This window comes from Eumetopias jubatus, unplaced genomic scaffold (genome assembly GCF_037043125.1).
Source record: "Eumetopias jubatus isolate StellerSeaLion01/CBP00866 unplaced genomic scaffold, mEumJub1_p1.0 scaffold_5, whole genome shotgun sequence".
NCBI lineage: Eukaryota > Metazoa > Chordata > Mammalia > Carnivora > Otariidae > Eumetopias > Eumetopias jubatus.
Genome location: NW_028274811.1, coordinates 73,728,361 through 73,754,535, shown reverse-complemented (window position 1 = coordinate 73,754,535; position 26,175 = coordinate 73,728,361). Strand labels below are relative to the sequence as shown.

At 35.7% G+C, this 26,175-nt stretch overlaps 1 protein-coding gene and 1 pseudogene across 6 annotated transcripts in view; one reads left to right on the top strand and one right to left on the bottom strand.

Moving 5' to 3' along the window:
- The window catches only part of SKIC3 (SKI3 subunit of superkiller complex), a 169,659-nt gene that overhangs the window by 75,651 nt on the left and 67,833 nt on the right, over positions 1 to 26,175 (top strand). For 5 of the 6 annotated variants that reach the window (XM_028089298.2, XM_028089297.2, XM_028089296.2 and 2 more), the window contains 11 exons: positions 7,157 to 7,315; positions 8,700 to 8,790; positions 10,840 to 10,983; positions 12,211 to 12,302; positions 12,753 to 12,828; positions 13,379 to 13,519; positions 15,961 to 16,059; positions 16,168 to 16,276; positions 22,898 to 23,038; positions 24,592 to 24,693; positions 25,519 to 25,658. In XM_028089298.2, the coding sequence (XP_027945099.1) occupies positions 8,701 to 8,790; positions 10,840 to 10,983; positions 12,211 to 12,302; positions 12,753 to 12,828; positions 13,379 to 13,519; positions 15,961 to 16,059; positions 16,168 to 16,276; positions 22,898 to 23,038; positions 24,592 to 24,693; positions 25,519 to 25,658 (1,134 nt within the window). In that variant the 5' untranslated portion in view covers positions 7,157 to 7,315; position 8,700. Of the gene's footprint in view, positions 1 to 5,172; positions 5,240 to 7,156; positions 7,316 to 8,699; positions 8,791 to 10,839; positions 10,984 to 12,210; positions 12,303 to 12,752; positions 12,829 to 13,378; positions 13,520 to 15,960; positions 16,060 to 16,167; positions 16,277 to 22,897; positions 23,039 to 24,591; positions 24,694 to 25,518; positions 25,659 to 26,175 lie in introns of all 6 variants that reach the window. The other variant, XM_028089294.2, reaches the window with a different exon arrangement.
- Positions 3,944 to 4,297, bottom strand: LOC114198042 (small ribosomal subunit protein uS8 pseudogene; annotated as a pseudogene).

Below are 26,175 nucleotides of genomic sequence, written 5' to 3'. Positions count from 1 at the left end.
GCTGTGTGAGGAGTTCGATTAATTGACAGGTTCACAATATCATTGTTTTGCTGCAGAAAAATCACTGGTCTCACTTGACTGTTGAACTACTTTGGAGAATTCTGGAAGAAGCCGATTTCTGCCCCAGAGCCAAATTCTCATTTCATTATCATAATCTCAGATATATAACTTGTTCATCACGTTTGTCGTATGAATATTTTGACAGAAAAAGGAGGAGTTGCAGTACCTAACATAAAATCAACTCAATTTTAGTATTTTCTGTAATCCTTAGTTTGACCATTTTGCAGATAGGAAAACTGAGACTTGGACAGGTTAAATGATTTACCCAAGATTACACAGGGAGCCAGTCTGAGCAGGATTTGAACTTTAGTAGTTTGCCCTCACTACAGTCCTCTGTCCCTAGTTAATCATAACATTTCATGACATTCATGAGCTTAAACTCTATTAGTGTAGACAAATTCTTAATCAAGAAGCATGCTAAAGCTCTTTGTGAGCATTCAAATATATGAACAATAGTTCCTGTCTGCAAGGAACTTAAACTCTAGGAAAACAAAGCTAACATATGTGAAACTGCAGCCTTATAGCATGGGAGATAATATAGGTAAGCTGCATCATAATCAGGTTATGTTTCAAAAATTTGAGTTAATTTGGAGTGTGGAAAGCATTTCACCATAGAAACATTGTTGCCTGACTTTTAGATTTGTAAAAAATATGTCCAACTTTATCTGTGATGTGGTACTATTTCTGTGAACTGTGTTTACTCTGGCTTTGTTTTCACAGGGCATGTATTCTGAGTTCCCAGTCAGAATGACGAACACATCTTTTTTTCCTCTCTTTCGCCTTGACAGTGTCAGTGGGAGCAGGTGCTGCAGTGAGTTGGAGCAAGATGGATATTTTAGGGCCCCAGAGACCTAGCACTGGAAGAATCTAAGGGGCTTCTAGTCCTACTACCCATCTGACATTCAATTTGTCCCAACATTCCTGCCAAGTGAATTGTCCAGTCTGTGCTTTTTTATCTCTAGTGATGGGAATGTACTTCCTATTAGTAGCCCATTCCACATTTGCCATGTCTGATTATTAACAGTTCTTATTTTGAGCTGAAGTCAGTCTTCCTCTACTTTTAATCATTCTTTGGTCCATTTCTCTTCATTTTTATGCAAGTAATCCTTTTCAGCAACCCTTTTTGCCTCTTTCTCCACCAATTTTTTTTTTTTTTTTGTCAAGACCTTCCCAATTTCCTTCAGCTAGTTATATAATTGCAGGTTTCTTCATTATTTTGGTCACTCTTTTCTGGACATAAAGCATTTTTGCTAATCAGTTACTATCTGAAAAGGTACTTTTGAGGGGTGTTCATGCCTGTGTATGTGTTGTATTGAGGGTAGGTGATCTATTACATGTATGTTTAAATCATCAGTTAAAGATTTGTATGTTAGAGATTGCTTGCTTTTGTGAAATACTTAACTGCAGTTTAGAAAGATTTTCAATTGAAAGGTCTTGGTATAGATTTTGGAAGGCAGCTATGCTCACCACTATACCACCAATGCAAAAGGTCTTGGTATAGATTTTGATTCTTTATAGTTCTTTTAACATCCAGTATACCCACAGCACTAAATTCTGCCTTAGGAAAAGGAGGTTAAGTGTGAAGTTAGTGACTATGTGGAATAAATTCAGTATTGTCTTTACCATCTGTGATTCTGTGAATATTTGTTGATTATCTACAATGTACTAGACGCTGTAGGAAATAAGAGAGAATAATAGAAGTAGTCTTTGCTCCTAAGGAACTTCCAGTTTAGTTGTGGGAAACAAACACACTCACACCCCTGTAAATTTAATAACAGTATAAGAGACATCAAAAATATAGTTAATTTCCAAACATACAAAAACAAAACCCAGAATATCCCAAATTATACTTTGGAGAATGCTAATGTGCTTCAAAATGTTAATTGCTGTTCATTAAAATAAATGTTCTATAGTAACATAAGTTTTAGAAATGTTAGGTTAAACTATCTTTGGGTCTTTAGGACTTTTCAGAGCCTTTAGTGTGCTAATATATATTTAGAATGACTTTAAAAGAGAGTGAGATATATAATGTATAGCATTCACAAAATTACTAGACCGTGTGTTAATACTTTTAAGCATGTTCCTATTCCTTGGAATACTTTTTGGAAATGTTGGTTTAGATTAAAAGTGTTAGAAGTTCACACTAGTGAGATTCATCTGAGAAGGCTTTATACTTGATGCTTGAATTTGGCCTTCAATTTACATGTACCGTTTGAGTAGATAGAAGCAGTGTGAACTGGCTGAATGAGAGAAGCAAAGATGTAAAGTGGAAAGTATTAGGAGATGGTGCAAAAAGTTATGTGAGCTGATACTCACAAAGAGATTCTTCCTTTCTCATTTTAGCAAACTGAAAATTCCTTTTGGCAGTGGGGAAACTAAATGTTTAGAGTAGACTTTGGGAGCTGGACAATCAGCCATTTATTGAGTACATATTACTTAATAGGTGTTGAATATGTAAGGAACTCCAAAGATAGAATACTTTTGTTTAAGGTTTTATTGACCTGGGAAACAGGGCATATCAATATAGCAATGGTAAAAAATGTCGATTAAGTTTGAATGAATAACTCAACTAATAAATGTTTCAGTGGTTCAGAGGATGGATTGGTCTCTTTTGCAGGATTTACTCTGGACTAGTATTCACATAATTCAAAGAGGATACTTGTGTTTGATGATAGCCATCTTTTGAAGAACATTGGCAAGAAGATTACTACTTGAGACATCAAGGAATGAGGGATTGAGGATTTTAAATATGTAGAGAAAGTTTGTAGTAACCGTGTGAATTAGGAATAGAAAAAAAAGTAGTGAAGTTTATTGAGAGGATGGCAGTAGATAAGGAGAATGGAACTAATATACAGTTGACCCTTGAACAATGTGGAAGTTAGGGGTGCCGACACAGCCAAAAATCCACATGTAACTTTTACTCCTCAAAAACTTAACTACTAATAGCCCACTGTTGACCAGAAGCCTTACAGATAATATAAAGTTAACACATTATTTTCTATGTTATATGTATTATATACTGTATTCTTACAATAAAGTAAGCTAGAGAAAAGAAAACGTTATTAAGAAAATCCTAAGGAGGGTTGCCTGGGTGGCTCAGTCGGTTAAGCATCTGCCTTTGGCTCAGGTCATGATCCCAGGGTCCTGGGATCGAGTCCCACAGCCACACTGGGCTCCTTGCTCGGCAGGGAGCCTTCTTATCCCTCTGCTGCAGCTCCCCCTGCTTGTCCTCCCGTGCACTGCCTGTCTCTGACAAGTAAATAAATAAAATCTTAAAAAAAGAAAGAAAGAAAAAGAAAGAAAGAAAAAATCCTAAGGAAGGGAAAATACATTTATAGTACAGAAAATACTTTATTGAAAAAAATCCATGTATAAGTGGACTCCAAACCCATGTTGTTTGAGGGTCAGCTGTGTCTTATGTTTGTTCAGGCACTCCATTTATGCAAATATCAAGTAAGTGATGTAATCCTCACTTTATCAATGAGGAAATAGGCTTGGAGTGGTGAAGTCAGATTGCACTTGAACCCAGATGTATCTGCATCCTAAGCATATTCTGAACAAGGTTAAGTTTTAGCTTGGTGGGTGGGTATGGCAGAATGAAGGGCCTGACAAAACCTGGGGTGTTTTGTAAGAACAGAGTTGAAGTGACTAAGTAATTACAATCAGGTTGGTTTGGTTTGGGGCTTAAAAAAAATTAACGTAATGTATAGAGTCAGGTTTTTACTTTTATTTTACCTTCCCTCGTTATCCTTCTTGTTTTATTTTACTTTCTTAAACATTGTTTGGATCACAGTACTTTTTTTTTTCCATTGAGGCATTTTATTTGCACGTATGTATTACATCCCTAGAAAAAGAAGCCCAGGATTTTCCTTCCTGTGTATTTTCATCTTGCTCCTTCATGGTCCATGATGCCAACCGAGGTTGTCAGCACAGTGAAACTGATCTGGCAGGATGGGAGCAGATTATTCTGCCATTTTTCCAGATCTTTGAGTTGTACATCAAATCTAGGGCTGATCACTCCACGCTTGTTTAACCTGCCCGTGAGGTTCACAACAATTTTTCCAGCTCTGTGATCATCAGTGATTTCAAATTTGCCAATGTAACCATGCTTCATCATTACAGTTAGAAACTGGATGATGACTTTGGAGCATGGCCTAGTTAGAACCTGGTGTTTGGCTCTCTTTTCGGCATTGTTAATGCTCTTGAGAACACCTGCCAGGACACTCATGTGCACCATTAGGGCCGCATGGAAAGATGGTGGAAAGAGGACAGGAGGTCACAATACTTATTTTCTTAACAGTAAGACCCTTTTCTATGGAACTAACCATTCTATTTTAAGTATCCTGCCAGTACATGTTTCAGTCCAGTAAGCTTACTTTTTTTTTTGTTCATCCCCACCTGCTTCACCTAAATTTTGTTCATTTCCTAGTTTAAGGTAGCACTGCTGTTTTTTTATTCAGTTTTTGAAATCACTTCCATTCTTTCCATGAAGCATTCTAGATTAATTTTGTTTGACAGAATTTATTCCAGAGATCCCATCAAAAGATAATTAGGATTATATCATGGAGAATTTGTGTTAATATTTCAGATGGTTATTTAGCTGGGTTTTTGACATTTAAAGAAAGTTTTCTCTATTTTCATTAGATTTTAAATTAATCTAGTTACATGATGTGGGCAACATTTTACATATTTATAATTCTTTTTATGGCTTAAAACAGGTTCACTTTAGTGTAGTTAGGCTGCAAATAGGGAGTAAGTAAGTACTGTTGATTGTCCTTGATTCAAAACGAAGTACATAGACATAGTTGATACCCTTTTTGGCTCAGTTTTTTATACTGAAGTTCATGTATTTTGAGTTTCTGGAATGTTTTTTGAGAATTTTTCTGACTGTTTATGGAAGTTCCTTTTATCACCTGAGGCTCTGCGAACACAGACCAATTCAGAAATTTTGGGAAAGAAAAAAAGATGAAAAATTGTACCTAATTATTTCTTGTGTTTTAAATTATGAATTGTGAAAATTAAACATGAATCTGATATGTTAAAAAATTCACAGAGTTTTGGGCTGTTTATCATGCTTTTTATGTTACCTGTCTCATACTTTACTTAATTTAGATGGATAATGGTTAAGGAACAATCTGAAATTCAATTCAAAAAGAGGATAGAAGATAATAGGTAAAAGGTAAGTGACTAGAATGTTAAATAATGTGTGATCGGAGTCTGTTTTTACTTAGTCATTGTTTTTACCAATTCATTTCAGAAGAAAGGTGTGATGGTGTAGGTTGTTATTGCCAGACTATAGGTCATCAAAAAACACCTTTAGACTTTTGTTATTAGATTTAAATGTACCATATTTTGCTTTCTGTAATTAACTTCCATTGTCATTATTGTTATTATATATTATTGTTGTTACTTTTGCTTTGTGGAGTCTTTGTATCTGCACAATGGAATGTAGCTTAAGGTTCTGTAGCTTTAGCTGGGGTGTGTAGGACATAGTAATTCAGCCACCTACATTTGTTATTTTTGAGATTTATCATTTTGGAATGTGTCACTTTCTAACTTTTTTTAAGTGCAGTTGTTGCTACTATTTATGCTTGATATGTTGAATAAAAACCTTTTAGCTTGGTAGTAGAAACCCTTTCCCTGAGTTGAAAATCTGTGAAGTGAATGCTCTTATTGAATTAGAATGATTTGAGATTGAGAAGAAAAAAAGTAGGAGAGATTATCAAGGGAAAGTGGGTGGAGCTATGGAAGAATATTAAAGACACTTGTAAAAGAGCTAGGTTTTTCTTAGAAATGTTGGAAATACTTGCAGTAGAAGGAAGTGTCCCAAATAGAGGTGTTTCATTTTTCTTCATTCGTTTTTGCTCTATGAAAGGAAGTGAGTTTGATGATACCTAATAGGTTAGTACTTAGGAAAGCTGTGTTTAGAAAATGAATGAATGAGCCTCTCTCTTCTCTACTCCATCTCCCAAAAAAAGGAAGAAGTTTTTAGGGCTAGAAAGGGGCAGATTATTTTGTCTTTTCAAAAATTAGTTAATCCCCTAAAACTGATCTATATCTATCTGTCTATATTGTCTATATCTGTATCTGTATATTTCTCACTGTATAAATGTTAGGCGAAGAGAGAGGGCCTCAGTGCTAGCATGTTATGCTAAATGCCAAATCAAATGAAGAAGGAATAGGAAGATTAACATAACATGATAAAATAAAATTTAAAAATTAATAAAAAAAAAGAAGAAGGAATAGGAAGAGAAGAATAGAAAATCCCCCTGCAGTAAGGGTAATTGTCATTACATATGGAGACATACGGGGATATGGAAGGGTGTTGAACATTAGTTGGTTACCAAGGGAAGAATGGAGTTTGTCTAATGTGGTCTTTAAAAATACCTTATGTAGAGGCATTTAACAGCTCTGTTTTTGCTGCTATATTTAAGTCTACACTTGTCTGTGTGTCTGACTTTTAAGGTCTTCCTGTAGTCTAGTGTTGTACTTTATCCAGTGAGCCTCATTTTCTTCTGTTCTTCAGCAAGTCCCTTCTGCTCCACTGAGCCCACTTTTCTCATTGTGTCCTCCACATAACACGTTCATTCCTATTTCTCTGACTTAGCCAATGCAATTACTTCTGACTGGAACAGTTGTCCTTCTTCCCTCCATTCTTAAATCCTGTCTTGTTTTGGTATCCCTTCATTACTTCACACCACACTTCTTTCCTTCTTTAAACTCCTCTTGCAGTTGTACTCATTATCCTTAGTTCAGCGTTTGATTCTCTAATTACTCCTATGTCTTAGGTTTGGTTTAGATTATATTCTTTAGAGCAGGAGGCTTCTTTTCTATTTCTTTTATGTCCTATGCAGTGCATGGCTTGGGTGTCTGGTTCTGCCTTGTTTGAATGTGCTTCCACTCAAATGCTAGGTGATAGAAGAGATGGTGATCTTTCTCTTTGCAAAGTTGAATTCTTCTGTTTGTTTTTGCTTGATCTTATCTTGGAACTGTTTTTGTTCTTTTTTAACTTAATTTTTTCCCCTTAGATGTCTCTTTTTATCCCTTTCTATTGATCCAGATTAGTTGTTAATCATCACTGATTTCTCCTTTTCAGTCTGCAGATTTATTCACCCAAGATAACTTTGGTGTGAGAAAATTTAACGTGAAATCATCGCTGAAATTTGTTGCCTGTTCCAGTCAAAGTTTGTAGGCTTACAAAAAAAAAAAAAATCCTGAAGTTTGCACTTATAAATTTATACCAAGATAATTTCAGGTGAGAGAACTATTGCTAAAATAAGAGCATATGAACTATGCAGGTTTAATTGTATAATTAATGTAACTAAGCAAAAAGTTACTTTTCTGCCTATTTAAGGAATCTGATTGTAGCTCCAAATAAACTGATTTTATATGTCAATTTTCATATTATTTTGAATCTAACATTTGAGTCAGAAGGCTTGTTTTTTTTGTTTTGTTTTATTTCCCTGCTTTCTTAAGCTTCTTTGATCTGCACTTGTACCTCAGCCTCTTTGGGTATTAAGGATGTCAGTACACCATGTCAACAAGCCATCTTCTTGGTTCATTTTGCATAAACATCTGCAGTCTATAATGGATTACTGTTTACCCAGCTTTGTTTCCTGATGAGATTAGAATTGTCAAAAAATACAGGTGTTTCTTTTTTTCAGCATTGAGTTGTGATTGAATTTGACTTATTTACTAGTAAATCAGAATAAATTGTTTACTGGTAAATCAAAATAAGTTGTAAAACCTTAAGATATGTTAGTTTATTTAAAATTAAATTAACATAGCTTACATTTAAATGAAGAAACAGTTTGTCTGCCAATTGAAGTATCTTTTTATGGTTGAAATTAGTGCATAATCCTGTAGCATATTCACCACCTTCATTTAAGTGTAAAAATTGCATTTATTTCTCTTCAAAGACTATATTGCTATATCTCAACAGTGACCCTTACTGTGAAGAAAGTTAGTATCCTGATTTATATTTTATAGAAACCAGCATTAAAACAGAATGCTTTCTTATGCTCTTAGATCAAAGTTACTGCAGTTAATTTGTGTTAGTGTTTTTACTTTGTGATTTGTGCTTATTCTACTAAAACTTCTTACTGCAGAATTGGATTGAGATTGATAGTGTTTTGGGTCCTGGTCCATTAGATCATCTGTGTTTTAGCTACTATATGAAGAATGAGTATAACTCAAATACAGCTGACTTTCAACAAATATTTATTAATGTATACGATTTGTTAGATACTAGGTACTGGCCATACAGCAGTTCACAACAACAACCACAGACAAAAATCCCTGCCTACATGGCACTTACATGCTAGTGGGTTTAGGGAACAGATAATAAAATAAGTAAAATATATAGTGCATAAGATGGTAAATGTTAGGGAGGGGCTAAGGGGATATTGTGTGATTGGGAGTGAGGGGAGGAAGGGTTGAAATTTTAAGTAGTGTGGCCAGCCAAGATTTCACTGAGCAAGTGACATTTGAGTAAAAGTCTGAAGAGGTGAGAGAATACACTACAGGGACCTTAAGAGTGGAAAGATTGTTCCCGATAAAAGGCATTACATGTGCGTTTTTCAGATAGTTAAGTTTGTTGGTATTATTGTAGGTTCACTCAGGCTTTTTATTTTCCACAGAATGTCCAGCAAGGAAGTAAAGACTGCTCTAAAAAGTGCCAGAGATGCAATCAGAAACAAAGAATACAAAGAGGCTTTGAAACATTGTAAGGTAACTGATATATTTTTTTATTCCACAATAAAAGTATGTTACCTATTTACAAGCATTATGGATTTGTAATATGTGTATCATTTATTGTCTAAACTTAACAAAAGTGGTTCAGTTGTTTAGTAGACGATTAGTGTTTTTTTTTTTTAAGATTTTATTTATTTATTTGACAGAGAGAGACAGTGAGAGCAGGAACACAAGCAGGGGGAGTGGGAGAGGGAGAAGCAGGCTTCCCACTGAGCAGGGAGCCCAATGTGGGACTCGATCCCAGGGCCCTGGGATCATGACCTGAGCCGAAGGCAGACGCTTAACGACAGAGCCACCCAGGCTAGGATAAACTACATTGTATATACACACATATACTATATATGTGACTCAAAGTCACACTCTCAAAACCTGAATATCTCTTAGGTATCTTTTGATGGGTTGTATTATGGAGCACTACTGTATCATAAGTTTTCATTCTTTAATGGTATGTTGACAGTGTAATTCTATTTGGTTTGTGAATGGGGGACTCAAGATTCTAAATCTCCTCTGTAAGGTACTGAGGGGAATGTACCTGTCCGGAGGGAGAAACTGAATGTGCAGGAGAGAGAGTGTAGTGTAGGAGTAAGAGAGGATGGGATCCTGAGCTCCAGAGAGGGGTCTTTGATACTTTTTCCATCTTAGCAGGGGGAAAGATAGGTGTAAATCCATATACTATCAGATTTGTAGGTTTGGGGGTAGGAAGAGAGGAATGTTCCCCTCTGATATTTTCCTAGTAAAGTATAAGCTGAGAGTGGAAGAAGAGCTGTGTAGGATATTTGAGATGAAAGAAGGTATGTAGTAGTTGTTATTTAACTTACTAGTTTGGATTGAAGGGATTGCCAGGCGCTAATGAATGTCCATTTGAAGTTTCATGTTATTGAAGTGAAATCACTGAACTGAGTTGTGTAGTTTCTCCCTCATGCCCAGCTTCTCAAGCTTAGAAGTGGGCATGCTGGGGTTCAAGTGTGGATGTTGAGAATGATGATGGGGAAGAGAGGCAAAGGAGTTGAGGATGTTTGCCTGGGAGAGAGGACAGTGATGGGTCAATGGAGTCTGAACTGGGAAAGGAGGGATGAGACTTGAGAAGTGGAGCGATAGTAGAATAACGGGGGGCGTCAACTAATTGGACATATTAGAGGTTAAAAAATTGTCAGCTTTAGTAGTTACCTTGTTGTTAATATTTTGGGAGACAGTATTGTTGGATAGAATGGAATTTGTGCTATAGAACGGTGAAAGATTGCTGGAAGTGTCATGGGGATGCATATAAACACAATAATCTGTCTCAGCTCGTGGAAGTATTCTTATTTTCTCTAGAATATGTAAAATCTTAAGAGCTAATTTCATTTTAGTTACTAGTTTTGTTTTCTGTCACTAGAACATCTTTGTTTTCTGTTTCAAACTTTTTACTTTAGCAAGTAGCTGTTCTTTCTGAAAGCAGTAGCTCTACATATAATTTTTATTCTCATTGACAGGTGGTATTTAAACATCCATTGCCACTATTTATTTTTGAACATATTTGGTGTAGTCACATTGGGGTCAGTCTACCTTCCTACCCTGTTATTTTGATGAAAAATCTGTATGGTGGTGGGAAGTGTTATCATAGTGAAGGAAAATGTGGGTGTTGGATAGGGTGAAACGATATGGAAAACAGTTTTGTGAGTTGACTGGTGGCAGTGTGGAGTGGAGGCAGGCAAGATGGTTGGGTGGTATGAATAGTCTTAGTCTTCTTTTTGTACATAGTATTTTCAAGGAGCGTGGGGAGGCATTTGATGGAGGCATCAGCATTGCTTGGGCAGCTTTTAAAAAACATGCCTCATGTTTTAGACTCCTTACAATTACTGATCCAGTTCAGCTCCTTCTCTCCTTGAGGAAACCAAAGACCAGAGAGGTTGAGTGGCTTTCTTAAGATCGCCCAGTTAGTGGTAGATCCATATTTCCTGACACTCAAGTTGACAGTCTTTTAATTGTTGTTTGTTATTAGCTTCCAAAATTTAATGACCTGTTCTTTTAATTTTTTTTAATCAGACAGTGTTAAAACAAGAGAAAAATAACTATAATGCCTGGGTTTTTATTGGTGTTGCTGCAGCTGAGTTAGAACAACCTGATCAGGCCCAGGGTGCCTATAAGAAAGCTGCTGAACTAGAACCAGACCAATTACTGGCTTGGCAGGTATGTAGAAATTTTTTTTTCCCATATTATGGTAAAGAATTTTTTGCCCCATTTTTAAAAATATAGGTAGCAGCTTTTTAAAAAAGCATTTAAACCTTTACCTCACAGAAGAAAAAATTTTAAATTTATTGGTCTTCTAAACCTGAATGTTAGTTCAAAAAAAAATGCCAATGATGCTATTTAGCATTATTTGACATCCAACCCAATGGATTATTTCCAAAGGTGAAGATTGGAATTGAAATATGATTATATAAATCTCTAACTTAATTATGTGTGCATATGAAAGACTTACCAAGGATATTCTTTATGCTTATTCAAGGGAAAAGAAATGTATATTAATCTGTTTTCTAAAGGTAAAATAAAAAAATTTGCAAACCTATATATTTGAGTGCAAGTGAAATTCTTTTTTCTTATTTTATGTTCTTCATGTTTTTTGTTGGCTTCTCCAACTTTTTCATATTTATAAGTTTGTTTCATATCTCAATCACATCTTAGAAACTGATTAATAGTAGGTAGTAGGCTTGGGAAAACATGAACCTGTTTGTATCACATTTATGTGAACAAGAACGTGAGGGGGGTATCTGGTAACACACTTAGAGAGACGCCTACTTTTAGTATGTATTGATTGATTTAAGATACCTGATCTTTCTTTGAAGCAAAGATGACAGGTTCCACAAATTACTTGGATTTTTTTATTTTGACCATATAAAAGTAGTGTCATATAGTAATGTCTTAAGAGTTAAGATTAGAGAGAGAGCGCCTGTACGCATGCAGCATGCACGAGTGGGGAGGGGCAGAGGGAGAGGGAGAGAGAATTCTCAGGCTGACTCCCTGCTGTGCACGGAGCTTGACTCAGGGCTTGATCCCAAGACCTTAAGATCATGACCTGAGCTGAAATCAAGAGTTGTACGCTTAACCGACTGAACCACCTAGATGCCTACTTCAAATATATTTTCAGAAGTAAAGAGAATGGTATAATGAGCTCCTTTGGCTATCACCTAGCTTCAGTAAAAATCCACATATGGCCAGTATTTTTTCATCTATACTTTCATCTACTTTTTCCTACCCCTAATTATTTCGAGGCAAATCCCAGACATATTATTTTATTTGTAAATTACAATTTTCTTTATCATAAATAATCTTTATAGATCGTCGCTTTATTTAGTAAAATGAATGTGAGAACATTAAACTTTTTAGAAGAATAATCTCTACTGTTTCCTGTTTTAGGGGTTAGCAAGCTTGTATGAGAAATGTAATCACATAAATGCTAAGGATGACTTACCTGGTGTTTACCAGAAGCTCCTGGATCTTTATGAAAGGTGATCATTGTATGGGGAAAGGCCAGTGTCTTTAAAAGCTTTAATTCAAATAATTTAAATAATTCAAATAATTTAAAACTTACACAGAAGTACTCCAAACATTTACTGGGAATTGAGAAGCATTTTTCTTTCATACCATTGTTACAGAATCTTTTGATTGTGATTGAAACAGAATCAAAACACTATTAGTAAGAGGATTGACTAATTTGGGAACTTTGATATAATTTTCAGTTAATATAATGGAAGATATTATTTCTTAAACCTTTTCTTTTTTAATGAGAGGCTTATTTTATAAAATTTTCCTGTGGTATGAAAGAGGATATGTTCTAATTTAAAATAGTACCTGACAGTAGTATTATTGGGATATTTTAATGTTAGTATCTTAAGCCCTTGGTTGTTTTCATTAATCGATTCAAAATCCCTTTTTTTTTTTAAATTTTTTATTCTAAGTGTTGACAAACAGAAGTGGTGCGATGTCTGTAAGAAACTTGTGGATCTATATTACCAAGAAAAGAAACACATAGAGGTTGGTTAATGATTTGCTGGGGTAGTAGACTTCTTTTACTAAAGGCATTATTAGAAGAAAGCTTTCACTTAGCTTAAGGGAAAATTAAAAAAAATTAATGTGTAAGTATGGTGTTAAAAGAATATAGAGAGATATTACAAATAATAGTGTTTTGAAACTAAATTAAAATTCAAGTTTTAGTTATTCTAACTTCCAAACCTTTTTGCAACTGGGCAGGGATAAATAAAATAAGTAAAAGCATCATCTGTAGAATTTAGTGATGCATTTGTGGTGCATCCATAGCTGATGCTATGAGTTACAAGGATTGGGGTATGTAGCCATTATTCCTGTTTCCACTCGGGTATCTTAGTTGTACTTCTAATATAGGGGCTGTGTGGATTTGCCCAGTCACCTATTTCTTGGGGAATTCATAATAGATGAAGTTCTGTGCTTTTGCTATTTTTATGTATTAGCAAATGAAAAATATTTTTATTTGTAGATTTTATATTTTTAATTGGCATTTTTGATATTTAAGATTAATTAAAAAACATTTAAATCTCCTTCTTGATAGGTGGCCCGAACATGGCACAAATTGATAAAGACACGGCAGGAGGAAGGTGCAGACAACCAAGAGCTTCATCAGCTATGGAGGAAATTGACTCAGTTGCTGGCTGAGAGTACTGAGGATCAAAATAATGAGACCCAGCAATTGGTATTGACCCCTTTATTCCCTACAGTTTGTGTCATGAAGATTAATCATTTAATTGAATTTAGCAAATGGAAACATAATGGTGTAATATAGGAAAGTACCATACGTCAAAATTGATATTTTATAAGTGTTCAATTTTAAATTCAGAGAGGTTCTTGCTGATACAGTCAAAATTACTGGCCTGTAGTCTCGTATTAAGTCTGGACAGAGTGGACTTGGTGTTCAGGGTATCACAGTTTACTTCCTTGTGTTCATAAGAATCCACAGTAAATCAGTTACTTAATCACTGTGAAAAAGAAACTGTGAAATTGGCTTTCACAAAACTGCTGTAATTTCTATAAAGTTGTACTTACTTAAAGGTTTGTTTAAAAGTGTGTTTCTTTATGTTTATGAAGAAAGAGTACTAAATTACTTTGAGGTTTAACAACTCAGTATTTTGTTTAAAGTATTTAGGGTACTTATGTCTAGAAATATTCCATTTTAGTGTATAGATTTTGAAGCAATTGAAAAGAATTTTTATAAAAAGACTAAAACAGTCCATTGATTTTGAACTGTAATTGGAAAAATCTCCATTCTACTTTTTTATATTTGTTAAACTTAAAAGTAAACTTAATTTCTTATTATCGTACATAGCCATCAGTGTATACTTGTGAAATTTGAATGGACTTTTTAAATGTAAGCAATTATAGACTGAATATAGGATGAGAAGTTCATTTCTTTGTATGTTTGTTCATTTACTCCTTAATCCTTTTTTCAGAATATATTTATTTTATAAAGAATCTACTATATATGTCAGGCAGTGTCCTAAATGCTGGAGATAAAAATAGAAGACTATAATTTGCATTTGTTTGTGTGTTGGTTTATCTGTGTATAGATTTAGTTGTGGGAAAAAATTGAGGAGTGACAAACTTAGATGATCTGTGAACTTCTCTTAAATCATATCTTCATATTATGGCTTCATTATGGCTTTCCTTGAAAAACTATAGGTTACCAAAATATCAAACATACACCAAATACCAAAATAAGTAAAATCATTTTTTTCTTGAATTATCTGTACTATGCTCCTCCATGAAAGAGAACTAATTATGCTTGTTATCCTTTTAAGAATTGATGTTTAACTGTTAAATAGGATAAGAGGATTTCGGGGTGGGGTTATTTTCATCTTGAATTCTAATGATAATTTTGCTTATTTAAGTGTGTTCAGAAAAAAATGTTATCACCTGTTTTCCAAAAGGATTAATTGCATTACTTTTTTTTGAAACCCCTTGTGCTGAACTGTGTAAGTTAGACTTCCCTTTTTGCAAGACTATTAACTTTATCAGAGGAGTAAAATTTTCCCTATTTATGTAGACTTTATACCATACTTCACAAAGAAATTTGGAGATAGTGAACAGTATTGAGACTTTTTCATTTAAGTCATGGAGGGGCTCATGGGTGGCTCAGTCATTTAAACATATGACTTTTGATCTCAGCTAAGGTCTTGATATCAGGGTCATGAGTTCAAGTCCCACTGGGCGTGGAGCCTACTTTAAAAAATAAAAATAAAAAAGTAAAGTCATGGAAATTCATTTAAAAAAAAGGTGGAACTTATGTAACTATATGAATGGTATCCTTTAAAGTGCTTGATCTGGATTCTAGTATTGTTCTTGCTCAAAACATATTTAGAAAGCTTCTTATGGAATTTTCTTCAAAGTCATTTAGTAATACTGGATAAGAAGTGATTTTATTATAGTTCAGTCATAGTTCTGGTTTTCTTTTGACATAAGTATAACTTTACAAATTTATTTAAGATTGAAGATTTGTGACCATTGAAAATGTTCCAAGGAACATACTGGTGATTTCAGTAGAGATTTTTTTTTTTTTTTTAAAGATTTTATTTATTTATTTGAGAGAGAGAGAATGAGAGATAGAGAGCACGAGAAGGAAGAGGGTCAGAGGGAGAAGCAGACTTCCTGCTGAGCAGGGAGCCCGATGTGGGACTCGATCCCGGGACTCCAGGATCATGACCTGAGCCGAAGGCAGTCGCTTAACCAACTGAGCCACCCAGGCGCCCCATCAGTAGAGATGTTTTAAAAATGATCTGAATAGTTGCAGTTACACTGGTATATAAAGAAGACTATACCTCTCCAGTTGACTACTTTATAGGGAACAGCAAGCACTTAAAGAATGTTTTGTTAAATTCATGATGCTAATTTATATTTATCCCTCATTAGTTCAGTGCAGTCTCCTGGCCAGGTGGAGTTAGACATATTCTAAAACTTGCATAGACATTTTTTTCCTCATTGAAATTGTCAGGGCCAGACGATATAGGAAAATATGAGACAATAAAATACATTTGCAGTTCGTTAGTTGAGGTGGTATATTGTATGAGTCTTCTACCTTCAACTGTTTATTACATTTGTCATTTCACTATGCTAACAATGATAGCTTTTTTGTTTGTTCAGCTTTTAACTGCTTTTGAGAATGCACTGGACTTATCAGATAAGATTCCTAGTGAAGATCACCAAGTACTTTATAGACATTTCATTCACTGTTTATCCAAAGTAAGTTGATTTTAAAAATCTCTAATGTGACTTTTATATTCTAATTAGGAAAGTATTCACAAGCGTATTTTACTATTATTTAGTTTATTTTACTTTTATATTTTCAAGTTTCCTCATGAGACTGCTAGATTGAAGAAGGCCTGTGAAGGAATGATAAACATCTATCCCACTGTACAGTATCCACTAGAAGTGCTTTGTTTGCATTTAATTGAATCAGGTAATTTCTTCCCTATTATATTGTGTGTTCTAGAAGTGTATGAACATGTGGGAGTGTTGCTGCTATCAATCAAAAATTGTTTCAGTGCTTACCCTGTGTAAGGTATTGTTTGAATATTTCTGGACGTAAAAGGAAGTACAGTGCATTGTCTTTGTGCACATGAAGAGGCTAATAAATGTAGGAGAGTATAATGATACAAAGGAATTATGAACTACTGAGTTCATTGTTGATCAGTGAAGTCTTTCGGAAGGTGGGAGTTGAAGTGAGTCTTAAATTTTCCATAGAAATCCGATATATAGGAGGAGGTGAAAAGTACTCTAGATGGCATGAGCAGAAGTATGGAGCTAGGTTGCAATTTTTAGGAATACTAAAATAGTTTTATTTGCTCTAGTGGAAGGAATAACTAAGATAGATTTTGGTTGAGTAGATTGGACTATATTGCCTAGGGCTATGAATGTCATACATTCTCAGCCCTGATGTTTTAGTGTCACAAGTACATGGTTATAGATGTTATAATACTATAAAGTAATGAAGCTTGTGTATGATCTCCTTTTTTAATGAAATAGAGAAGATTCAAGTCATAGAGTATGTCTTAGCTTATGCCTCGTGCTCTTCTTTTTTTTTTTTTTTAAAGATTTTTATTTATTTATTTGACAGAGAGAGACAGAGCGAGAGAGGAAACACAAGCAGGGGGAGTGGGAGAGGGAGAAGCAGGCTTCCCGCTGAGCAGGGAGCCCGATGCGGGGCTAGATCCCAAGACCCTGGGATCATGACCTGAGCCAAAGGCAGACGCTTAACGGCTGAGCCACCCAGGCGCCCCTCGTGCTCTTCTTTGTTTCCTTTCTTGGGGTGGGGGAGAGAGAGCTGATGATAGCCAACATGCTGGAAGTTGCAGGAACCCGTGCCTGCGGATGTCTCATGCCCAGGGCTGGTGTTCAGTCAGTTTACAGGAGGTTGACCCAGTGGGTTTTCACACCAGCCTCTGTCCTGTTTGTCGGTATCTCTGCTGAATAGATTTTTACATAATTTAACCGTCATTCCTGTCTGTGCCTGTATTCAACTGATGAGCAAAGTTCACAGAAATCAGTCACTGAAATAGAAATAACAGTACCAGCACCAATGTGTCAGTGATTATAAAATTTGCATAGTTTTACTAATTTAATTGTTTTCATTTTGTTGCTAAATGAGTATACACCTGGGAATGCTTTGTATGTGAATGACCATCACAGGTGTCATTATAGAAGAATTGTTGAAAACTAGTGATAGAGGTAACTGAGGGAAAATGCCTTTTGAAAGAGTATCATCGCATCTATCTTGGCTCTCCCCACTTCAACTTTCCTTTGTAAGTCCTACTTGTATCCCCCCGCCCCCCCCCCCCGCCCCGTTGTCTGAATTAAAATTCAGAACTATTAAGTGTTGTATTTCTTTGGTGAAAAGTAAGTGATCCCCTTTGCTTTAGCTGAGTCAGAGATGGACTTGTAAGAGTACTTTTCACTAATGTGAGAGAAGAAATGTTGTAGTGAATCAATTTATGAAGTATAAAGTCAAACTAATAATATGATATGTGGGATAGATTGTATAGAAGGTAGATTAGATTGGGTAGACTAAATGATCTTGAGAATGAATGAACTGGGACTATGATAGGGGCAATAGAAAGTAACAGGTGAATGAAAAAAATAGATTTGTTAAGCTATAAAGGGAGGGAGAAAATAATTTTACTTTTAGCTCTCTTGAAAAGTTGGCCTAATGTGGAATGATCATCTGTAAGAAAGTTGAGTTGTGGAGAGGATAGGTTAATGGCCATTCAAAGGGAAATGCCCATCTGGCTTGCAGATGAGAGATCAATCCTAAGGCTAGACATAAGGTTTGGAAATCACCAAAGTGAAGTGGAGTGGATGACTTCAGAGGATGACTAAAGAGCAAAAAGCTGAAAACTATGTCTTGGGTGGTGCTGGCTGGCTTGAAGGGAAAGGGAGGGAAAGAGAAAAGTAGAAAACAGAAGCAGAGAGGTCCGACAGGAAGTTGGTAGAACACGATGTGAAGCAACAGAGAAGGCAAGAAAGAACATTTCAGAAAGGAGATCTGTACTGAAGATTGAGCAACTAACTTTATGATTAGGAGGTTTTTATTTAGGGCTATCTTTTCCAACCAAAGTGATTGAATTGAAACTTAGATTTCAATGGTTGGAAAAGAGTAGGAAGAAGTGGTTAGCAGATATTAAAAGAAATAATCTAGGGATTTGGCTGACTACATTTGAGAGGAGGAGGAAGCATGCAAAGGGGTTGGTAAACTTTTAGAGGAGTAGGAGAAGAATTGCGGTAGTGTTGCCTGGGAGGAGAGGTTCAGGAAGAGAGGGCTAGTTAACATTGTGAACTTTACTTTGAGGTCAAGGAGGATGAGACATAGCAAGAGACTTTCAATATGAGGAACATGCTTGTGAATTTTTGTGTTTTTTTCCGCCCCATTGACAGGGAACAGTTCCAGAATTCACCTAGTTTCTTTAAATTTTAACATGAGTCCTAATACATTTCCAAGATAAGTGGGCTGATTTTGTAATTGGTCTCTGGTACCCATTCCTCCACCCTTTTTCTGCTATTACAATTGCTACTGAGAAACCAGTGGCTGCTGTTCACCCTCTTTTTCTCTATTTTCTTTTGGCTATTAATGATTTGTACTATTCCCTCATTCTTGACCTTGTCACATGCGAAATGACGCAAGAGAATACTTGAAATTTCTTTTTGATGACTGATTGAATGCTTTCTCAATAAGTACATGTATGCCTATAACGTGGATTTGTGAAATAAGCATGGCCCCTATATTAAAAAGAAACCAAAATTATAGAAGAAATTAAATCAACAAAGTCTATAGAGTTGTGCACATAAATTCAGTATTTGACAAAGTGTTCTAGAATAAAGAGATAGCAAGTGGTTATGCTGAATGATTAGAGAGTGTGTTGGTTTATATGAAAAAAAAAATCATTCCTGGAGAGGTTATTTTGCAGAATTGAAAGAAGGAAAGGCTTATATTCCTGGTAAAGGGGAGTGAGTAGGTGGATATTTACATACATGGTACACCAAGGAAGAGTTTTTTCTCTGTAGAATCATTGGTTGTGAGAATCTGTGGGATGGAGCCATTCAGGCTTAGGTACTTTCTAAGGTAAAGCATTATTCTGGGGGTAAAAGTTTAATAGTTAATGCCAGACAGTAGGAAGCTGTGCTTAATGATTTCTTGTTTTCTTTTCATTGCTCCTCTAAACCAAACTTTCTGTGTATGAAGAACTTCTGAAACTATAAGGTATTTAAAGGCTGACCTATCCTCCCACAGCGTGCTTTAGTGTCTGCGGAATTTGTTACTTCACAGCAATTAATCACTGGGTTCTCTTCCACTGGGGACAAATGTATTTCATTCTCTTTTGTCCTCTGCATGTTGAGACTTGAAGATTCATTTGCAAAATGATTCAGTTTATAAAGCTTCACATGACAAGTAGTGAATAGCTTTCACAGTTGTCAGCTGATAAAATATTATTTCATGCTAAATGACCTTTTCGGTTTATTTTATTTTGCTTTATAGTTGAAATAGGGGAGGATAAGAAAGCTTGGATCTTCACACTTAAACATGAAAGAGCTTAAGATTTTGTGCTCTGGAAATATTAGAAAATTCGGATGAAAATAAAGAAATGAATACATGCCATTTTGTTTTTTTTTCCCCAAGCTACGTTTATTTAAAAGAAAAATTCCATAGTAGTGATGAATTTCTTTGTGATGTCAGCAATTAATTAGTTATTTTTAAAAGTCACCTTTTTGTGTGTGTGGTAAAGCTTAGGAAACAGAATTCTTATAGGTATTATTTGGCATCTACCCTGAATCTCTTCAGAACACCTTTTATTCTTAGAGATTTAGCATTCATCAGCCCCAAATCTAGCTTGCCGTATTGAGAAATAAAAATAATATTGTCAAACTTGTTTTAAAGTTGTTAAGCCTGGAATCTTAGACTCTTTTAAATGTTAAAAAGAGCAGATAAGTTAAAGAAATGATTTTCTATTCAGAAAGAAATCAAGTGTATTCCCTCTCTGTTTCTATCCTCCACATATTATTTAGCTAGTATTCTCAGCAAGAGTTAGTATGGAGAAGAGGATTAAGAGCTGAAGCTTTGGAATATCCCTTGTCTCTACAAAGCATCAGTGATGTTGTTACTACTGTTGATAGTTTTTGGGAACACCAGAGGAGATTCCTCTAAGTGTCATTTGTTCTTGGTCATACGTAGAGAGTATGTTTCCCAAGGGCTAGAACATAGTCTCCCCAAATCTCTTGGTTTCTGTAATTGTGGTCCCAGATATTAAGGAAGATTTATCTTATTTAGAAGTTTTTCATGTTCATCTTAGCCTTTTACAAACAGTTTTCATCTGCCTACCCACATTTTGTTTACTTGTGTACGTTTTTAGGTACCATGCATATGGATAATCATTGGGATGATGCATGATTGGCTTTTCTTTCCATCACAGGTGTGTTTTTTATAATAAGGGCAGTTTATGTAGCCAAGGTACTCTCATGAATTACGTTTCTATGGAGTAAGATAGTTTTGACTGAGATGGCTAGAAATTGAAGGTAAAATTTTAATAGCCGTTTTACTTTCTTTTTTAGAATGGTGATTTTTAATTTTCCGTAGTAATTCTCAGCCATTACTTATTAACAGACTAAGCCTTTTGGTACATTAATTCGTAATGGTATTCTTAAAGGATCATTACAGTATTTAATGGATGCCTGATGTGTACAGGATACCATACTAGTTCCTACCCTCCAGAAGTTACTGTTTAGCTATAGAGGTAGCAACTGTAGTATATATATAAGACTGACAGTAAAGGTGGTATATGGTGTTGGTAAATACTATAGGCCTGTGGTTCTAAAGTATGGTCTCTGAACTTGTAGCATCAGTATCACCTGAGAACTTGTTAGAAGTGCCAGCTTTCAGGTCTAACATTGAAATCAGAAACTTTGAGGGGCGGGGGGTTAGCATTCTCCAGGTGATTCTGATGTCTGGATAATACCACTGGTTGAAAAGGGGAGGGAAAAAAAACCCACTGGTTTGCTTGGGAGGAGGAATGTGTATGAAACTAGGTACGTCTGCTTTTGGAAATTACATTTATGGAACCATAGTGAGAAGAGGTTTAGACAGAAGGAAATTCATGTCTAGAAGGATAATAATAGCTGGCTCAGGTCTTTTTTACTGGATAACTAAAAAAGTAGTATTTCTTCCACTTTGTTTTCGTATCTCACCAAACAGTATTGAAGTTTTAATTCTTTAGCCGTTAAGAATTTTTTGAATTTTTGGTACTAACTTGGACTTCTAAATCAATGTATAATATTATGGATTATGGTGTGTATACGGTTTTGAAAAATTTGAAATATATAAAATAAATGGTAACATGCCAGGGGTTTATCTTTGACATCTGAGACTGATAGAGTGACTCCACATGTGGTCTGGGGGCATACGTTTTATATAGATAGTAAAGCATCAAGCTGCTTTTTCAAACAAATTATTATTTTTTTTCAAAGATTTTTATTTATTTGTCAGGGAGAGAGGGAGGGGGAGAGAGAGAGCACAAGCACAGGGAGTGTGGCAGGCAGAGGGAGAAGCAGACTCCCCGCTGAGTAAGGAGCCCGACGTGGGACTCGATCCCAGGACCCTGGGATCATAACCTGAGCCGAAGGTAGACGCTTAACCGACTGAGCCACCCAGGCATTCCTCAAACAAACTATTTTTATTTGTTCCCCATATTTATTGCTTCAAGTTGTAGTTTGTCTTAGTTTTTAAGAATTTTCTTATATGGTTAAGCAATTTATTGAAGTGCTGAGTACTCTTCACAGTTTATTCTCAAAGCAGAAATCATATTTTCTGCTTGTTTTTAATGCTTTTCTGGGAATGGAAATCCTGAGATGGAGCTTGGAAAAAATGGAAATATAACAAAATAAATAGTGTTTTCTAAACTAAATTATTTTACCAAAATAAATTTGGAACAAATGTAGGCACTGGATGACTATTACATAGGTTTAACCATTAACTTATATAGGAAAAGAAAGTTTTTGAAAGAAGGCAGAAATGTACTGCTGAACTTGTAAACCTAAGAAAAATGTGACTAAGTTTTTGTATAGTATCTTCACAAATTGTCTTTTAGTCGTAGGATTCTGGAAGAATCCACTCGATTTGGCATCCTGGCTGGCACATCTCTAGCAGCACATGGTTGCCCAAGGAGAGAGATTAGTGAAGTTACTGTGGAATAGGAAAAGGAGAGCTGGCAAGCGGGAGGCTGTGTGTCCTAGCGTAGTAGCAAGTAGGAGTAGGTTTTTTGTTTGAAACCCTTGAGTATGACTTCGGGTTCAGTTTACCCCCATACTGCAGTGAGTAAAGTGGTTTCTACTTCCGATATTTAAGAAGATGAAGAAGCATAATTTTTTTAATGATATGTTAATATTTTTTGGTATTGTTGGTCTATTTAAGTTTTGAATTCCTGGAGTCAGGATATGGTGGAGGATGTGTAAGACAGCATTTGAGCTTGAAGTATGTATGTTTTGGCAATTGGAAATTTGGAGTATGTATGCTAATAACTTTTCTTTTTAATTCCAGGCAGTCTTACTGATGAAGGACAGCAGTATTTTTCCAGACTAGTGGAAATGGATTCCAAAAGTGGTCCAGGCTTCATTGGTTTAGGCATTAAAGCATTACAAGACAAAAAGTATGAAGATGCTGTTAGGAACCTAACAGAAGGTAAGTGTACAGTGTAGAGCATGTAATATGAGGTATAGTTGTAACCAAACTCAGGGGTATCACTGCTTGGGGTGCATTAAATTGAACACAACCCAAGGAAGTGTTGAAACAACATTTCCAAGTAAGTAATGGCAAGTAAGAAGACAGGGAAATAGCCCGTAAGGCAGTGTCTTCCTGTGGGGTTAGTACAGGAAGCTTTTATTCAGTGCATTAGAGGGCAGGGGTAGAGAGCTGGTGTGTACATTAAGAAACTTAATATATACATATTCTCTTCCCCTGCTTAAAACCTTCCATGGGTTTTCAGCTGCCCTTAGGATAACATGGAAACTCTTCACAAGGTTTGCAACCCTCCCGAGTCTGATTTCTTGCCCTTTCCTGCTCCCATGCTTCATTTTCAAATATAATGAGTCCATATGCTATTAATTAGGCACTTTGGTTGAGCTACAGATGCCTAGCATGTCAGCATGCTAGTGCATACAATGTACGTTCCAAAAATGGCCGAAAACCCCATCCATAGCAATAAATCTTAGTATTATAATGAGCTAACGGTAACTTCAGGATCACTCAGATGGGCTTTGATATAGGCCCTCAGCTCCAAAGTGTCTCAGACTGGCTCATGCAAGAGGCTATCCTAGCAGGTTCCTGGGTAGGCTCTGCTGGTTGTGTGAAACAGAACACATTCCTTCCCTTCCCTTTTTGTCCCTTCCCTTCGCTTCTGCTCATAACTTTCAGCCCTCTAATCTGAATAATTCCTCCTTATATCCTAGCTAACATAGTCAATAGGCAGTTATCTTTGGGCCTTTCTTTGAGGAATGTGTATTTAAAATAGAAGTGAAAAAATATACACTCTAGCGTCTGCTTAGGTCTGGATTCCAACTCTGCCACTCACTAATTTCAAGACCTTGAGAAAAGTAATTAATTCTCTGTCTCAATGTTTTCATTTGTAAAATAAGTATCATTATATATATATATATGTATTCCCCTCCATCCTTAGGAATCTTTAACTTAGTTTTGTTAGGTATGATGTTTCAGGATGAACTTATATTCACATAGATATCTGAATAACAAATACGAGCTTAGGGTGGGAAGAGGATTTCAAGCCAAGAGGTGAAATAGCCTGAGACTGAGAGCACAGCTGGAATTCATGGCAGTTCAACAAGATGTAAGAGTCAAGAAAGGAGACTGGAGAGGGGCCTTACACACTTTGTGAAGGAGTTTGCATGTTATCCTAGGGGCAGCCAGGAACTTGTGGAAGGTTTTAAGCAGGGGAATTTCATAATTCCATTTGTATTTGTACAGCTATTCTGGCTACAGTGTAGAGAATGAATTGGAGTGGGTGGCAAGCCCCTGCAGTGATCTGGGATAAAGATGGTGGAAATGGGAGCTGAAGTAGTGGTGGTAGAGAAATGATTGGGGCGTGGAATCAGTGTTCTGAATAATTATATAGGAGCGACAAGGGAAAGAAGGGATCTGATTTGGGGAGTAGATGGTGTTGCCATTTTTCTTAGTAGTCATAGAAAGCTTGGATTTTGTGATTGCTTTTTTCCTTTTAGGGTTAAAGGAAAGCCCTCTGTGCACAACTGGATGGTATCATCTGGCAGAAGCCCAAGTTAAAATGCATAGACCTAAGGACGCTGTTCTTTCATGCAATCAAGGTATTCCTGACATCTGTAAGGGTGGCCAACCCTATATCTTTTCATATTAAAGGAGAAAAAGATAGTGGTTTAAAGAAACTTATAAGCTTTATTTTGTATTTTAAGTTACTAATTTAAATTTCATTGAGGTGGTTAAGTAATGCCAAGTGTATATGCATGTAGTGTGTTTTCTTTTAAACTAACAATGAGTGTTTTTCAAAGGATCCCTGCATTTGGAATTTTGACAGTCAGTTTAGGCTTGTGTGGAGGTGCTCTGTCTTTTAACAGGGAAGTTTCTGGTGCGTCCAGGACTTCAGGAATTTTTGATTCCTCTGATATAAATAAGAGAAGTCTTAGGCATATGGAGCCTATTTGAATGTGATCGGATGGGTCACATGAGGGGATAGGAAATCATAAGAGTGGTTCACTGCTCTTGACCTAGCTGGTAGCCTAGTCTCTGTAGTTGAGAAACAGTTCACCCTGGTCCATTTGAATTCAACTTACTTTCCCTCAGTATCCCTCATTTGCTAGGTTTTTTACTGATGCTTTGGTTAACCTTTGTTACATAGCAGATATAGATAGCCATTGTATTTCGGGATGTTCATGTTATGTTACGTAAAGATAGAGATTTTAAATTTAGGTCTGTTTTTTTTTTTTTTTTAAATGCAGATATTTCCATAAAGAATTCAGGGAAGAATTTATATTTGGCTCTGAATTATTCTTCATGTATATTATTTTGGCAATTTATTCTTATTGTATCTCCAATTTATTATTTATCACCGTTAACAAGAAGAAAAAAATGAAGTAATATGGTTGTCTTCATTCAGATGTCCTTAATTTTGTCAGCTCTGAAGAACATAGATAATCTTGGTGTGTCTGGTGGCAGTCTTCATCAGAAGAATCTTTGTCTCCGTTTGAAAGCAGAGGCTTTGATTAAACTCTCAGATTATGAATCTTCAGTGGAAGCAATTTGTACTCTTGATCAGGTAGTCTTACCAGGTTTTTCCCTTCAACTTAATTTTTTCCAGTCAACCAGGCATCAACCACTCTCTCCTTACAAGTATTTGCTTTTAAACAGATTTTGCATTAGAGATATGAATTCACCACATCTGCATTTTCTAAATCATTCACACACTTGGAAACTACTGAAGTTATTTGCCTTTTGGTTAAGTACTTACAATATGCTTCATATGATGCAATTTCTTTCTTTAGTCTTGTTCTTATTCTCCTTTTCTCTTTTTGCCCTCTTAGGCTATTACTACTTGATTATTATTAATTTGGGATTCTAAATTTTTCCTTCAATAAAGAGTTCATAGATTATTGATAAGAACAATGAAGGACACAGTAGCTTCATAGTAGACAGTATTGTTTATTTGTTTTTCAGTTTAATAAAACAGAAGGAGATTGATATTTAAGAAGGAATCCTGTTTCTTAATGTTTTTGGTTCAAGCAATTTGAAAATCCCTGGCAAAAAAATAGTAAATTATGAATTATAACAACATG